The sequence below is a fragment of the Athene noctua genome, chromosome 2, assembly GCF_965140245.1.
Source record: "Athene noctua chromosome 2, bAthNoc1.hap1.1, whole genome shotgun sequence".
NCBI classification, from domain to species: Eukaryota; Metazoa; Chordata; class Aves; order Strigiformes; family Strigidae; genus Athene; species Athene noctua.
In genome coordinates this window covers 79,876,993-79,894,560 of record NC_134038.1, presented here as the reverse complement: position 1 = coordinate 79,894,560, position 17,568 = coordinate 79,876,993, and the positions used below count along the sequence as shown (strand labels likewise).

Genomic DNA, 17,568 nt, shown 5'->3' with positions numbered 1-17,568 from the left:
CAGAAATCCCTTCATGTAGGATTATCGAGAGGTTGGGGCAGATGGTTGCCACAGATCACTAAGTTGAAACCAGCTCTCAACTTTGTCTAGTTGTTCAGTTTACATAATTCTCCCCCCACTCTGTTTTTGTTGTTGGTCAGTCGTGGGTTTTTAAAACACAAATATACTCTGCCCTCTGTACCGAAGAATGTATAGTAAAGCCCCTATGTAAGGTGAGAGTTGTTAGAAATGGGATGCACAAAAGTGATCATGAGATAAAGAGCACACTGATTCTTCAGAAGCCTTTACTCAGTCAGATAGACACAGCTCCTGCAAAGTCCATTTTTTGAAGATGGAAGGGTTGGGGAGGTTTTGTCCACTTCTTTCACTGTATACAAATGTTTTGGTTCAATTTACAGGAAGAATCAGAATGAAGAAAATACAGTAACATGCTAAATGTATACATTTGCAGATGGGAGGGTAAAATACGTGAAGGCAAGCATAATAGTACATTTCATGGCAAAGCAAATGACAAAGTAGAAGAAGAGAGCCTGCTATTCATGCAAGAGTTTCATGAGCATCTTGTACCACCAATTGGAAGCTTGAATTTGGTGTTTAACAGGAATGAGTGAATTGACTCAAAGAGTACGTGTTAAAATGAAAAGAGAAAAATCAAATGTCTGACAATAAGTAGTCCCTGCTCCCCAAGCAATTACTGACGTACAGCTGAGTTGGGCACTAAGACAGGGCAGTGTAACGTTTTGTAAGAGGTTGTTTGGCAGAAAGTCCAAGTTGTCAGACACCATCCCTGGTTTATAAGCCAAAGGGGTAGAGAAAGCATTGACAACAGCACTAGTAGCAGTGAGTGTTCATTCATCGTTTTATATGGCATGGACTAGGTGGGGATAAGTAGGGTTGTGGTAGAGTGATTCCCTTCTTTTTTTACAGGTTATTTCAAGCAGCAGTGATGCACAATGACTCATTAGGCTGAAGGGCATGCTAGAGGGTCAGTTCTTTCATCATCTCTCAGTATGCACATAAAGCCGTTTGGAGGTATGATGAAGTGACATAATCTGAGGTAGGATACACACTCCGGCAATTTCAGGTTAACTGTCATGAAACTAGGACATGAACATACATATTTATTTCTTACACTGAAGGCACATTTACCAAAGCATAAGAGCTACAATTTATTTGCATCACTTTTTTTTTTTTTTTTTTTACAATTAGGCAATTTATGATAATGCAGGTTTTTTACAGGTATTTAGCTTTAAAAATCAAAACACTGTGAAATGTTACTAGTGGGAAGCAGCATAGATATCTTGATGTTTTTAATAGAGTTAAAGCATAAAAATATGAAAATTGAGGGAAGAGCTTGTTCTAGAAATAGTAAAATACAGTTTCACAGGAACAGTATCATATAATGAATTATGTGGCTAGAAAGAAATAACATGAGCAAATAACAAATCAGTTTTGAAATGCCTAACTGAAAAACTGAAAATTGTGAAGGAAGTGCTGGTAATGTAGAGCATGTAGATAATGACAATAAAACAAAAAGTAGAACTAGTAACTCGTCTGGAGTAGGAATGGGAAGAAATGAGATATAAGGCAGCATGTGTAAGGATTTTTAGTTTGATAAAGACACCTCTCGGGTTTGGAGAGAGACTCCAGCTGGAGAAATGCCCATAGCAGTCCATTCACTGAGAGTATCAATATATACACAGTTGAAAAGCATTTGACTTCTACTTTTCTATGCTATGCTGTAACTTAATTTGTTTCATTTGGAATAGTGTTTCATACTTTCTAATATTCTAATAAGTGTTCTGCTTTGTGACTTCTTATCCTCTGTATTAACATTTCTAAGTAGCTGATCAGAAAGAGATGAACCTAATAATCTAATGAACTGATTGATGTTGTCATTAATTGTGCTCATCTAATTAGTCAACAACAAAAGCTGATTTACCAGCCTTTCTTCTCAAGGCTCTGAACTGATAATGTTTTTTCAAGACTGTAAAGGAGATGCAGGAAGGCACCTGAAACTCATCTATGACAGTGAGATTGCTTTGCAGGTTAGGGGAATCATCTTACTGAAGCACTCCTATTTGTTCCTCCAGGTTGATAGGATTGCCTATTGCATGTCATAGTTTTTTCTGGAACATAATCGTTATTCATAGGATTTTCAGACTGGTAGCTCCACTGAATATAACTATTTACATTGTTTATGGTCGGAGTTTGGTGATTAACTTTTTCACTTTTTCACTCATCAAAACAAAAGAACTGTATAACTTTCCAATATTTTGATTTGTAAGACCTGAGAAGAAGTGTATTACTAATAATGCTTTTAAATGTTTCAAACTCAAGGGCACATGCAAATAAACTTACCGAGCTTAGGTGCCTACCAAAGAATAATAGAGAAATATGCAATATGTTGTAATACTTGATCCAAAACTCTTTGACTTAATGACAACAGTGTCAATTTATAAATCTTCATAACAGATTGAAAAGTGAAAATTAGAACATAAAAAATAAAATCATATGTCAGAGTGGAACCCAGAATGCATCTGTAATTACATTATTTATTTCCATATTTGTACACCTAGAAAGTAACATCTGAATTGTCATCTAGCCCAAGTAGAATGATTGTCTAATACAGAGTGAGAAACCAAAGTAACAGTGTCATGAGATCCTCTCCCAAAATTTAAAGTAGTTTGCCCTCATACAGATGCTATTCTGAGTTAACATGTATGAAATAAGTTCTATTTTTATTTTTTTCATGACATTCAGCTTTCATGTTTGCATAGACAGACACATCTGTATAACATTGAGCTAGAAGAACTCATTTTAGCTTGCCACCATTTCAAAGTGTTGACTTATTTGAGAGTGTAATTGTCTGCCCACTTGACTGTAAAATTACTGGTTTTATACCTGAAACACAGATTCGTCTTTTTGCATCATTTTGTAGAAGGAATTTGACAGTTGTGGCACAGGGCTTTTTACTGCACAAGCTTGGTTGCCCTCAACTGAATTTGTGTGACTAAGACTTTAGGACGTCCTTCAAATATTCGGCCAAGGGGTCTGTTCTGCATATGGACTTTATTCCATGTAACAGGCTGTTCGCTGGGTGTTTAAACTGCCTGTTTTGTCTGGGAGACTGACTGGCTCCTCAGTGTTTCATTTGTATAGATGAACCAAAAAGGAGAAAAAAGTAATAACATCAGCAAGATAGGAACCTATAATTTACTAATTAAAACACTTTTTTTCTTTTATAATGGACAGTTAACAGAATGTATGGACAACAGTTGAGACTCACTGGAATCCAAGACAGTCTAATGACTGAGAAAGTTTAAATGCATTTATTAGGCTTCAAATTGCTTTCCTTTTTTCTTCTGTGAGATAGCACATCCATATTCTTTCAGCAAAGACTTCTGAGAATGCTGGAGACAGGATTCTAAGTGCCTTATTAAAATGAAGCAGAGAATGACTCCAGAGCTACAAACTCTCAGGACTTCTTAGGTTCATAATTTCTTGACAGGGAGGAAAGGATGCACAAACTAGTGCTTTAAGAAAGCAAGATATTTGACAAATAAACTGCAAAAAAGCATTACCCAAAGTCTGTTTTCTGTGTGGTTTGGTGTTTGGTTTTTTTTTTCTGATTCCAAACACTATACTTGTGAAACTTTCACAGATTTTTTGGTTTGGGAGTTTTATTAAATAAGCAAACTGCTCCATCTGGAAAAGAGTCATGCTTATCTTTAACAGTTAATTTTATGTGGTGGTCTGGTCCTTTCCTATTACTCTAGAGACAGATAGATCTTCTGTAGCTAGGACATGCCTGCTAGCACTAACGAATTTCAAGTAAAACCTGTAAGCAGGTCAGCAATGCATTTTGGTCCCATGTTGGATTCTGAAGTTGCACTTTTATGATAATCAACTCAGGTATTCAAAATATTTCTGAGTGTATTGAAAAGAGGTTCTTGTGTATCCCTGAAAAGCACATGAGCTATGCTGGGAATAAGTCAAGGGGAAAGAACTGTTAAAACCAAGAGTTTCTGTTCTCATTTGTTAGTATTAGTTGTTCTTAAGCTAAAACAAGGTCAAATACATTAGAGGATGGCTGGAAAATTCACACACTATATGAAGTTGGCTAAATTCCTTTTCACAAGTTTCAAGTATGAAAGAAAATCCTTTTCCCCAGCTGTTGTATATGTTAAAAGATTGGCTGAAGGAGAGTGATTTTTCTTCATAAAATTAAAATTATATTAGAGAAATAGCATTCAAAGGATTTTATAAAGCCATCTCTGCAGTGTAAAACATACTGATAAATACAGTCAGAGTAATATTTTTAAACACTTAGTCAATTACTGGTTTTTACAGAGAGTATATTTCTTTGATGCTTATTCTGAACCGTAAAGCATTTTGCCTGCTTCTTTTCAATTGTTGTTATGAATGCAGTTGTAATGCCAAGTTTTTCCTGAGAATATAGCCTACAGAAAATAAAAAGGGGAATATTTTTCTTCTTGTGGAAGTATTTTTGCTAGTGGACCTCATGCAAGACAGAGACTTTCCCACAGGACTAAACAGGACAAATACAGGCTTCATCTTTTACTGGTGGAGAAAAGTAGACAGAAATGATGAACAAATAACCTGAATTTTAATACTTTAGAAATTGCTTGAACAGAAAGGCAATTAATAACATCAAAACAGACCAATTTGTAAGCATTTGAATAAAATAGTCTGATAAATAATAGGTAGAATGAGGTTAATTGAAAACCATTTATGTCTGATCAGTGGTTTTGTTCTGAATAAGATAACAAACTGAGCAGGAAAATTAAAAAACCAGGAGAGACTACTTTACAGTACTGAAATATTTGACACAGTATTTTTGAGTTTCCACAGTGGCCAGAGTAGATAACTAGGGAACAAGAGATTAGACTAGTAATACTTCCTCAAGGTATGCTTCCACTGGCCCCATATTTCTGTGGGTGCTGGCAAGGGGGGTGATGCCTGCATTTAATAGCCTCAGTGGCATCCTCCACAAATTCGTGCTGTTGCACTTGGATCCATGCAAACCTTAAAAGCTGCGGCATCCTCTGGCAAGCAGTTCTGTAGGACAGAAGTGCCTGAACTAATGCTGGAACAGTTAGTTCAGGTGCAAGGAACAACGTGGCTGTACCAGCTTTCATGATTAAGTTGCTCAGCCATGTGGAGGAGCAATCAGTGAGAAGCTGGTGAGAGCCAGCAGCAGTGATCTTGTAGCTCTTTCAGAGAGCTTCTGTGTCTTCGCTGGCTAACCTGCTGTGCCTTGCGGGTGCACGTCCATTTCTTCCAGTGGGGGACCAGAAAGCACTCCAGACTGTCCATTTCTTCTTCCATACTGAGCTGTGTTTATTACTGTACAGAATAGTATCTTTTAACAAGCTAGGAAGTGTATGGCTCTCAGACCATCAGCTCTGAGACTGATTCAGAAGCCATTGCTGAAATGCTGTACATCCCCTCTTTCTTCTCCAGCTGTTGGACAGCTATTAAAATTGCCTGTTCTCTTTGGGAAACTGAATGACACCTTGGTGTTTCATTTGTAGGTAAGATCAAAAGAAGAGACCCAAAGCACTTTTCAGGGTTAAATCCAGGATTCTGAATTCACAAGGCTGGTGCCTCTTCAGGTTTGCTTATCCTCTTTGCCCTAACAACCTCTTGCTGGCTCCCTGTCTTCCTGAAACAGATGTGGTTTCTTTGGTTTTAATAATTTAATAGATTTCTCTTCTGTGAACTTGCTGCCCTTTGAGCCCATATACCCTTTTGTCAGACACAGCTTCTTCTGGGCACGATGTCTACAGCTCAGCTTCACTGAACTACCATCCCTTTTTTGTGTTAAGCCTTCCTTGTCTGGTTCCATCTGATGACACTCAGTTTTCAACTGAAATTAAAAGTTGATTTGTATCCACCTTCTCTGTGACCATAATGACTTCATTATTTTTTATTATATTCTCCTGCTTCCGTTATCTGTCACTCTTTCAACCTGCTGGATTCTGGCTTACTAAAGTCTTCCTGATGTGGAAGTGAATACCCCTCCTCTGAAGCTTTTCCACTTCTGCTGTGTCATTAAGTCCTGCAGTCCTTCCCTGTTAGCTCATAGCTTATTATTCTGAATGACTTAGTATCTTCAAACTTTCATTTCATTGTTCATCTCCTGTTTCTGATATGTTATTAATAAATCACTCCACTGGTAACCACCCTCCATTATGATAAATGATCATTTATTTCATATACTTTAACAATTATCTATCCATCTTCCCATGGTTGCTTATTCTCATTAAAGTGTGTTTGTTAGAGATCTTATCAAAAGTCTGTTGAAAAGTGAAATAAGTACTATCAATCAATCTGTCCCTTATCTAACATGCTTATTGCTTACGCATTTCATCTTCACAGTGCAAAGGTAGGATTGTGCATCAGCCCTTTTGACTCCCCTTCGCATATCTTATTTATTCCTATGTCTACTACTTCTGTATTTTATTATGGTTTGCTATAGTTTATAGGATTTTTTCAGTGTGCTGTTGTATTTACATTCTTCTGGTCCTGAGATACCAGAGTGGTTTAACATAAAAGGCTGTACACCATGGTTATGGCACACTTAGATACAGGGAACAGTTCAGATGCTATCATTAGAGATTCAAATTATGACGTCCCAAAATCTGCAAAGTGCTACTGGCCAAGTACGGTGTATGTTGAAGGAAAAATAATGGTTGAATTATACCTGATACCTTCTCATTTCAATTCATACGACCTTGTGCTTTTCAGTGGAAAAGGCAGCTATTCTAAAATATTAGGATTTTCCAGGTTATTGTGCTCCCTCAGCTAAGGAGAAGGAAAGACTCTACAGAAAACAGAAATCTGCTTTTCCTCATCTCCAGATTTGCTGCAGTCTCTGGGCACGAGTGAGCAGCTGTGTGGTGCTTGGCTGCTGGTCAGGGCTACCATACCACCCCATACCACGTCACAGCATACACCACACCACACCATGCTTGTGTGCAGTAGGTCTTTATGACATCTAGAGCTCCATTTGGCAATGTTACGATTCTAAATGGAGAAAAATGTCTTCATACTGACATCTTGAAACTGTCCCTATTATGACCTTCAGAGCCTGCACCACAGCAGCTTCTTCCCCAAGACAGTAAATGGCACAATATTTCAGCTCTTACCAACTGAGTGAACACTGGTCAAACTGACTTTCACCTCCTGCAGGTAGTTCTTTAAAAGAGTTGTACGCATAAACAGCTGAGCATTAATGAGTGCAATGATTCTTATGGAGTCAAATGCTCCATGTCGGAGAAATGAAGTATCAGATCAGAAAATTGCTGCAGGTGGGGTTTTTTTATACCATAATTTAAAACATTTCCTCAGTGCACTACCGGTCATTCTGTGCACTGCATTTAAATAGAAGTTGCACTTCTAATGAAAACACATAGCAAAAGGGGAGAGGGGGAGTTAGAAATACTTTTTATTTCTTTCAGATGCGGCTATGGTTAATTATACCATGAACCTTACCGTAACTATTTTATGCTATAAAATTCTGTGGGTTTTTTCTTTTTTCTTAGGGAGACAATTTCTTTTAAGATGTTTATTGCAGTTTATGTTCTTTTCCACCACTTATCTCTTCAAAATATATCAAAATTGTCAAAAATTTTGTTAGAAGTCAATTGTTTCACAGATCACACAGAGCAGTCATTAATAGTGCATTTAGGCTAAGGATTGGACACACAGAGCACAGCAGTAAAAGCTACCTGTTGACTGCTTGACTCTGTAGTCTTAATTGCTCTGATGTTTTGAAAATGAAAGGTATGGCTGAATAATCAAAGCTAAATCACAGTGTCATACCATTTGATAGAAAGATTAATAACCAAGACTGTATCCACATTAGACACTCAGATGTTTGTCTAATTGCAAAGTATGCTTTTCAAGTTAAATGAATACCTAAGAGATAAAGATATGGGGCCAAATTCCTTGTTGATATAAAATGATGTTGCTTCTTTAATTACAGTTAAACTATCCTAATTAATAAGAGACGGTTGCCACAAAACCTGTGTTATTCTTAATCCACATGCAGGATTGATAAATTATTACTCCTCTGAAGACCAATTTATACATAAAGAGGGCTATAACTGGTACTAAGAATATTTAGCAAGAAGAAATCTTGCTAATCTTGCTAATACTGCACTGGAACTGTCATTCAAATCAGGCAAAATTGCAAGGAGGATCTGTGGCAATGACTGAAAAATCTATTTTAATTTATTATTATTCCCAAACAATAAGCTCATTTTGTAGTCACTAAAAGCGTGACACTTAGAAACTATTATTAAGAAGATTGTATTTTCTTATTTTTTGTCTCACTGCCTTATTTAAATTTGTGTGTTGTCTGAGAGATAGCTACTTTTGTCAGCTAGTTTTGTTTTCAGCAGTAAGGGATGATTTAAAAAAGTATTAGAGTACAAATAAATATTAAAAAATTAGAATTTGCCTGAAAGTTACAGTTAGTAACCATACCTACTACAGCTAATCTGTTTAGTGGATGTCCGAAAGCTGCACTGAATACTTACAAATAACCCAATGTGACTCAAGGTCTACTACATTATAAAAAGCCCTTAAAATTGTATAGTTGTCAAGGGACTGATGAAGGCTGTGAGCACACTTGCTGTTTATGTTCATGGTGCTGGTTGCTTCATTTTGCTATCTGTGTTACTATTTTAGACCCTTGCAGCAAAGAGCCTGAGTGCTTATAGAAACAGCTGGAAGTACACAGAAAAAGTAATAGCTCTTACATGATCGTCTGCTACACTGCAGACTGGCTCAGAGAATCCTCACCATTCACTGCAGCCTGTGATGGGACCGGGGATGCCAGCTTCCCACCAAGAGAAGGCTCTGTCCCTGAAGGAGAATGCTTAGTCAATCCAGAAATAAAGATAGGGAGCATATAAGAGAGCACATGTAGAGGAGGCCAGTATCGGGGGTTTTTATTTCTTTTTTAATGTATGTGTTTTAAAGATGAGTATTTAGTGTGTCAGTTGCAAGTCAGTTATTCAGTATTCTGAGTGCTTTTCCTTTGCCAGGTATTTTTAGGGAAACAAAAACATGGTTCCTACAACATTAATGGAGTTTTTTTAATTCTTGGTTTATATAAACTTCTCCCCCTTTCTGTGAAAATGTTGTCAGTGGCTATTGTAACAAGTAGAAGGATGAAAAAGTTTGAGGCTATTATTAGGCACTCTTACCCAAAACTTTTTTGGAATAAAGGTATACTTTGGATGCATCTAAAGTTTCATACCAAAGATAACTTCTGTGTTCTGCCTGATTTAGGATATTGTCCTTCCTGTGCCTGTCCTTTCTTATATCACATCAGTCCATAGCAAAAATGTTACATATACATAGATACATATACATAGATATTAAACATGCTTTCTCTTTATATCATTGCACCTTGAGGAAGACCCATCTCGATTTCATCTTTGCTAAATACAGATTATTTGTTCTCAATGATTATCCTACACAACTGCAGTGAGATCTGCAGTCTGCAGACCTGTAGCTGGTACGGGAAAGGTCATCCCATTTGATGTGACCTGAGCATGCTCGAGGAGGGCAGTTGTTTCTGTAGATACTTTAATTCTGTCTTTGAGATTTGTAGAACTGCCACTGTGAATAATGTCAACAGCTTGCTAAATATTCCCATACATGAATGGCATGTCTTTTAGCACACTGGCTTTCTGCATGATCTTTCCACAGAATTCAGTGTCCCTCCCCTGGATAGGGCAGGTGGACTTAGTTATCCTAGAGCCGTAAGGACAGTGTTCGAAAGCTCCCACAGTTTGTATGAGTGTACAGAAAATGACCCTAAAGGAGAAGGAAATTAGTTGGCACCACCCCTCTTCCCCTACCTCAAATCCCACCAATTACAGTGCATAACTAAGGTAAGTGCCAGGGTTGACAGGAATCAGGTATGTGTTGCACAGTGCATTCCTTTGTACCACACGCTTTATATCCATGGAGCATTGGATTGACATGTTTTTTTGGATTGACATGTATGTTTGGAGGATCATGACTGCTGTTGCTTATCAGGTGATGACATGATAGCTGTGACACATTTTCCTGTAAAACTGAGGCTGAACTGTTGTAGTTCTCTTTCCATTCCCAGATAATTAGCAAAATTGGTCTGCCATTTATTCAAAAAAAAGCAGTTTGATGAGCCATGGGTCTGGGTCTTGGTCTATCTGTTCTTGGTGTTCCTCTCCTGAGAAGGAGCTGTTTACATTAGCTGTCTTTTGGAGGTATGAGTGGAACCTTCTGACTAAACTAAAGTTACTCTTCATCACTCTGTATTCTTGGTATTCTGTGTGACTGCATTCCATTTGAAATTAATTTTACTCGTTTGTGGAGGTCTAAAGCACTGCTTGTCCTGTTAGATTTAAAATGTCAGTCTGTACCTCACATACACCCTGTGAGTAGTTTCCACAAAGAACAAAATTCTGCTAGGCAATCAAGGTTTTGCTGGGCTGCCTTTATGATGGAAAAGTATTTTTTTTTCTGAAAACCTGTGCACTGTATCTCTACATCTCTTTAAAAATCCAGAAAATATGCTTAATTAGCGGGACATTTTACCAACAGTAGATAATACTAATGTTCCAGTTTACGTTTTGCACACTGACCTGTAAATTCACAAATGCCAAGTCATGTCTTACTCACTGTCACACTGACAGCTACAACCCGCTTGAGTTAACAATGAGAAATAAGAAAATTAAGATGGCAGCGTGTTTTCTTTGACAGCTCACGTAGTCTGGAACTTGCTTCTCTTTCACAAAACCCACATAGCCTGAACGTGGTGATATTAGAGACCTTCTGTGAAAGATCTCAGTTAACAAAGATTCCTTTAACAGAAGTGAAATGTGAATAGTTAGAAAACAGCATGTATTTCTTTTTAAATAGTGAAATTACTATTTCTGTCAAAATATTGATGAAAGCTTTGGATTTGCTTGGGATTTAAACTGTTTACCATGTAAATAAATATGCCAGACCTGGGGAGGGCTGTAGTAGCTATGAGTCAGTGCAATAAACTAGACAGAGACTTTTAAAAGAAAAGGAGAAGCATGGGAATTCAGTATATCCACCTCTTGCTTACAGAAGCGGCTGGAGCACAATGGGGAAGCATGATAAACAGAAGAAGTGAACTCAACAGCTCCTCCACATAGGGCAAAGAAGTGCATTGTCTGTGCAAGATGTGCCCCTAGTGTGTCTGTATTACTTTGTATAAAGGCCTCATATTCTTTGTTTGTCTGGAAATGAATGAGGCAGACAGCTCACAGCTCAGGGACTGTAAGGTTGTCTGCATTGCTGTCTTGGTGAGGAGGAGTTTCTGGTGAACTTGCAGAGGAGCTGAGAGGCTGCCAGTCTCTGCAGGCTCTGGAGAGTCAAGGTGACATGCATTCATGCATTTGGCCATGCTAGAGAGAAGGATAAGTCACCTCAGTGAAAAAAATCAGGGAGAATGTATCTGTTTCTACCAATGTCTAAGTCTATATATTTTAAAAGCTTGCACTCAGTATTTCTAACTGCAGAAAATGAAGAAGCCTGAACACATTATGTAAGTTCAGACTGTTACATCTAGTTCTGTTTAAAAGGATTCAGTAATATTTTATCTTTTTTTTGATAATGTTGCAAATCGGTGTACTGAGAACACTTCCTCAGCACCTTCCTATTGTCATTTGTGCAGTTACTCTTTTAGAGCCAGATACAACTCTCTCTGTCTTCCTGGACGGTGGGAGAGTAGAAGTCCACTAATCCCCCCCTGTCCTCACAGCCCACCCCACAATGTTCAGATTGATGATTCTGCTTTTCCTATGTGTGCTGCCCTTCTGGAATTTCTGGTGGAGCTGTTGCCTTTAGTAAGGGGACAGTCTACTACAATATGCCCTTTAGGCAGAGTCTCCAGCCCTGTAAATACAGGGCACGGGCACTGTTTTGGGAAACCATGGTCTGTAATTTTAGCTTCTGATTGCCGTCACCTGAAGGGAAGTCAGAAGGTTTCCATTACTTCAAAGGGAGAGTCAATGGAAGACTTTTTACAGTTGATGCTCTCCAGACTCCAGTTCCTGGATGACAGAGGAGGGTTTCCCCATGAACTGGAAGAAGACTCCTCATCTGCTGCTCTTACAGCAGCAGAGAGAGAGGGGAAGAGGTATGAAGTTTGAGGACCAGAAGAACAAGCTAACAGAAAACTTGCAAGCCATTATGAAGGACACACTTCTGACATTTAATGTGGGGTGAACTGGGCAGTCTCAAGGAGAACGGAAAGCAGGAATTTTTCTGCTAGGGAGATAAAGTAATTCATTCTAGTGCTCCTGGGCCGTATGTTTTCTGTTGGGCTGTCTGCAAGGTGAAGGGAACAGCACTAAATTAATTGGGGCAGCTTGTGTGTAGGAGAGCAGAGCTAATTAGCACTGTGTGGAGATGCAAGTATAGACGGAAAATCATGGGTGTTTAGGGAGCGGAATCAATTAGGAACCTGCACTGGAGGGGCTGGGGGTTTGTCCACTTAGAAGATTATTTGATTAGGAAAACTTTTCGGTGCTTTGGGAGAAAGGAAATCCTTTTTTTTAGACGATAGGGAGGTAGAACGAGATGAAGTAGGTAGAGCAAAGAAAGAATTGAAAGAATTGAATTAAATCATCTCACTTTCCTCCGTCTAAAATTCATTCCCCTCTCCCAGAATTCTTACCCTTTTTCCATCTTTAATGCAAAGGCAATTCAAAATGGCGTAAGAGGAATAAAATGCCTTGCCTTCCCAAACCAAAGGGCTAGTGCCCTCCTTTCCGTTTCCATATGTTGGCATTAAGTACGTAGGGATGGCGTGCTCTTTTCTGCTTTTCTTTTACATAAACTTTAGCAGTGGGAAGAGAGGACCTACAGATGAACCACCTCAGCAGAGGGTTTTCTTCCCCTGCCAAACAAGACTGTGTGGAAAGTTTTACCCAGTTCCTGAAATTGCTAATCCACCCATTTCCAAATCAGAACTGCTATGCAAATTTGAATGCAGTTTTTCTCAGGGAGACTTGATGTTAGCAAGTATAGATTCTATTTATATGTGCTCATTCATACATATTTGTTTCTTTACATATCAATATTTTGAACTTTATGACACATTATGTTATGCAGTAAATTCTGATTTGTGTTCAGAAGGCCCTCTGGCCCTGTCTAAGGAACACAATTATTCTAATAAGCTGAGGCTTTAAATTTTGCAGTGTTAAACAACTTGTCAGTAACTAGGTAAAGAGAAGATTGAGGTATTAATGTTCTCTCAAAATAAGAGAGAAGGAAACACTCATGTAAAATGAGAAGCAAGGAACACCAGGTGTTGTGTGTTGTGCTTTGATAATATTTTTCTCTCAGGTTAAGAGCCCTAATACTGGGCTCTTGAAATCCTGGGAGATTTCTTTGGCAAAACCTCTAGATTTTTTATAGCCTGATTTATATGTACACATGCACATTTTAAAAATACTTTCTCACTACTACAAAACCTACCTTTTTTTAAAAAAAAAAAAAAAAAAAGAAAGAAAGAAAGAAAGAAAGAAAAATGATCAGCCCTTCTCCAAATTTTAGTAGGCCGTGAGTCTCCCAGCTCAGGTGGGTGCATGCTGCTTGGCCTCTCAGCCCCTTCTTGTGGAGGACCTGATGACTTCCATTTGTTCACCTCTGTGTTACATTTCCTGAGCTCATTCACAGCTGTCTTCATTATTCCCAGCTCTGAACTGATGAAAGGAGAAGAGAAAAGAAGTGATTTATCTGTATGCTAATTGTGAGAAGGTTTTAGGAGGGGAGGTGGGCAGGGGAGTTGTGGAGGTGGTGACCTTTGCTGTTGCTTTCCAGGAATGTCAGCTCTGCTGGAGAGGAGGCCCGCAGAAGAATGAGGGAGTGTGATGGCCTGACGGATGCATTGCTGTATGTGATCCAGTCTGCTCTGGGGAGCAGTGAAATTGATAGTAAGGTTTGTCATCTTTGTCTTTTCAGGAGAAAAAAAATCCAGGTATTCAGAATATGTCAGGACTATAAAGTGACAGGGTTTTTAAAAAAAATGCATTGTGAGGGGTGCCTTAGTGAAGTATAATTATAATTTAGCCTGTCTTTTTCTTTTTCTTTTGCTGAGCTGTGTGCTAATTATTGCATTTTGTGTGTACATGTGTAGCGTGCACAGGTAGGCATGTCATCCTCTCACTTCAATTATTAAGGGAGAAAATATGGTACTAGTTTAGAAAGAGCAAATATGTCATAGTCCATGTAAAGCCCCTTACATTACTCTGCTAGGTTACCTTAAAATTGATTTTCATTACCCAGTATGAGACACAGAGCTCATAACAGTGAGGTAGGCTTATAAGGCAAAAAAACAAACAAAAAAAAAAACCACCAGAAAGGGCAGTTAATAGACAGTTTTTCAGTACAACCAACAGTATTTCATCTTTGAAGAGGATCAATGAATTCTTTCAATAACAACTATTTTAAAATGTGTTTTCATGTCAACTATACTTCACTGAAAGTACTAGGATATGAACATGCTTCTCCAAAGGTGAAAGGCACTGCCTCATTAAAAAGACTTCAAGCATTTATAAGTTGAAGATTTGTAATAAAGTATTCTGGAGAAGAAGAAAAAGTCTAGTTTCAAATACCTTTGCTTTCAGTATATGTTGCTAAATTAATTATAGTTGCTGCTCTAGGACAACCTTGGTCTGTTTGCAAACCCCTAAAAATTGCAGAAGAGCAGTCTTTTACACAGTAGTTTTAAAGACAGCTGAGTTTGTATTTCTGAATTATCTCTCACAGATAGCTGACCATGGATCTCTGTGGGTTTATAGATTGGAGAGGGATAACTTCCAGAACTTTCTGGTTGTTAGCCTAAATGAAATATGTGAAATTTGTGTATGAATTCCGGGCAAGGAGAAGGGAATTATGAGAGATTTGTAGTATGTAGTGCTGGACTAGCAGCATGGTTTTGTTTTTTAAAATGGAAAAAAAAAAAAAGAAAAAAAACACCAAAAAACCAACCAACAACAAAGCCAACGCAGTCCATTAGTCTATAACCAGTTTTCCATTAATAGAAGTTCCCCTTCTCTGCCACCTCCTGCGGAGCAGCCCCCACACACCAGAGTGTTTTTAGCTTCCTTAGCTTCAGAAGAGCTGGACCGGGGACACTTTCAAAGCTCCCTGATTCTGCTTGCCTACTAGAAAGAAGTTAGAGGGGCTTCACTGGAGCAGAGAAGGAGGTGGATGGAGGAGGAAGGAGGATGTCAGTTTATGCCCCATCTTGGAGCTCAGCTGCTGCTTTTTCAGCAGTTTCTTTGGAGGTGACCCAACTGACTTCAAGACTGTTTTACTGTTAAAAAGGCTAAATAAGGAGTGCAGTAAGCTCCCTGTTTTGCCTCTGCTTGTTAACATAAACTCTTCTGTTTATACTCTCATTTGTAGCTGTTTGACTTGGCAAAACTGCAGATTAAGTCATATATGGAGGAAGAAATGAAAGAGAAATTATACTCCCTGCCTTAGTAGTTTTAACCTCCTAACATTTTTCTAACTGTATGACAAAGCAGTTGTGCAGCTAAATACAAAACACCATACTGTAGCCTCTTACCTTGCATCTTCATCCCAAAGTAAAATGTAATTTTAATTAAATAACTGACTCTAAATCACTTTCTAGTCTAGTTTCAAAAATGGTGCTATATTAACAAAAAATTGACCTTGAAAATAAAGTTATAAATGTTGTTTTCAAAATGCAATAATTGCCTTATCAGATAATTTTGTAATACTGCTAGTAACTGAAAACTGAAACACTGAAAAACAGGTCCCTGCTATTTCAGGCTCTCTGAAAGAGGATGGGGGACTTGCAAGCGCATGAGGAGTTGTTTTAAATTTAATCAACATGAGGAATGACTTTAAGAGTATGTAAATCTTAGCAGCATTACAAGCATCTTAGCAGCAAGGTTTCTTATAAATGTGTAACTAGAAAAAGCTATGCAAATTCAAGTTAAAGTGTTAAAAAATTAGTAGTTACTTAGACATGGTTACCTGATGAAGTTACTCATAATTTTGTGCTATTCAAGTAGAAAGACTGTTGAACTTGTGTTTAGTCCCCTTATGATGTAACTGATAAAGGAATGAGGAACACAAAGACACTTGAAAGTTGAAAGCTACTAGTCAAAAAAGAGCGAAGTCTGTCCAGTGCCGTGGCTAGAATCAGCTTTCTTGGCTTGTAGAAGTTCACTTTAGTGACGAAGGTGTCAGTTGCATTTGAGCCTTGAAAGTTTGCTTATCAGTTTTTAGTTTGAGGAAACATTGTCCTCCCAGTGGACTCAGTTTATTTGTTTTCAACATGATAAGAATTTTAAGTGCAAAAACTATTTTGTAAAAAGAGGAATTAAAATTTGGAACCCTAATCAACAAATACAAAGCTTCAACTTCAGCATGCTATGGCTGCGCAGAAGTAAATGTAACAAGAATAAGTCACATATGGCAATGTTAAAGAAATGAGGCAGCAAAGTCTTTAAAAAATTTATGGTCACTATGAGCTTTCAGGTATGAAATATGCACTAAGAACACTTTCTACTCATGCATATATATATTTCTACCTGTGTTTATGTATTTGGCTGGAGATTACAGATTAGTAGAAGTCTAATTTGAAACTTCATGTATGCTTTAAAATAAATAAATAAATAAATAGTTTATCCTGCATAGATGAGTCTGAGTTCAGTATCATCTCTGGAACTTAATGTCATTGCAAAAACTGTGTGCCAAATGCATACCTGGCATAAGCTCATACCGTATATGAGAGTAAATGAAGTCCCATCTGTTTGCCTCACTGGTGACTATGGCAGAGTAAGACGGGGCCAAAAGTTTCACAGTCATTCCATTCAGGGTTAATGGAGCAACAAAGCTGTGATGCACTGACTATCTCTTTTTATCTCCTTTGAGCATTAGTTGAAATAAATATAGATAGATGCAGACTGGCTTTTTTAACCATGCTTTCCCTTCCTCCAGAAGGTTAAGCTCATATCGTTATTATAAGGGATAGTCAAATCAAATCTAACCAACTATAAATTAGTGGGCTTCAAGTAAGTCTAAACTGAACTTTTTAGACTTGCAGAAATTATGTTGGATTATCAGTGAATTCTCCTTCACTGGGTCTCATGCCACTTCTGGATTCCTGCCAGCATCTTCTACAGAAGTCACAACCTATTAGGGGGACAAATGGATGAAAAGGAAAGGCTGCCCACTAAGTATTTGCAGCCTGGATAGGAGCAATAAAAGCAGCAAGACTGAGGCTTCTAGTCTTCTGGGACTTGAGAAATATCATCTGTTCATGCTGCAAGTACTTGTGAAACAGAACTCGGATCCCATTTTTCTTGTAATTCACATAGAATTTATGCCAGAAAAAGGTTATTTCTGGTTTTTAAAAAGAAAAAACAAAACAAACCCAGAACCTATTGCCATTTTCTGCTTGTAGCATTTTCTGTTCACTGAGGTGGGAGTTTGCTGACATTCTGTGTGTGTTCAGGTTCTCTTGAT

General features: G+C 38.0%; 1 protein-coding gene across 13 annotated transcripts in view; it reads left to right on the top strand.

Moving 5' to 3' along the window:
* The window catches only part of CTNND2 (catenin delta 2), a 689,312-nt gene that overhangs the window by 569,297 nt on the left and 102,447 nt on the right, over positions 1–17,568 (top strand). For all 13 annotated transcript variants that reach the window (XM_074899519.1, XM_074899518.1, XM_074899522.1 and 10 more), the window contains one exon: positions 13,885–14,002. In XM_074899519.1, coding sequence (XP_074755620.1) covers positions 13,885–14,002 — 118 coding nt within the window. The remainder of the gene's footprint in view (positions 1–13,884; positions 14,003–17,568) is intronic.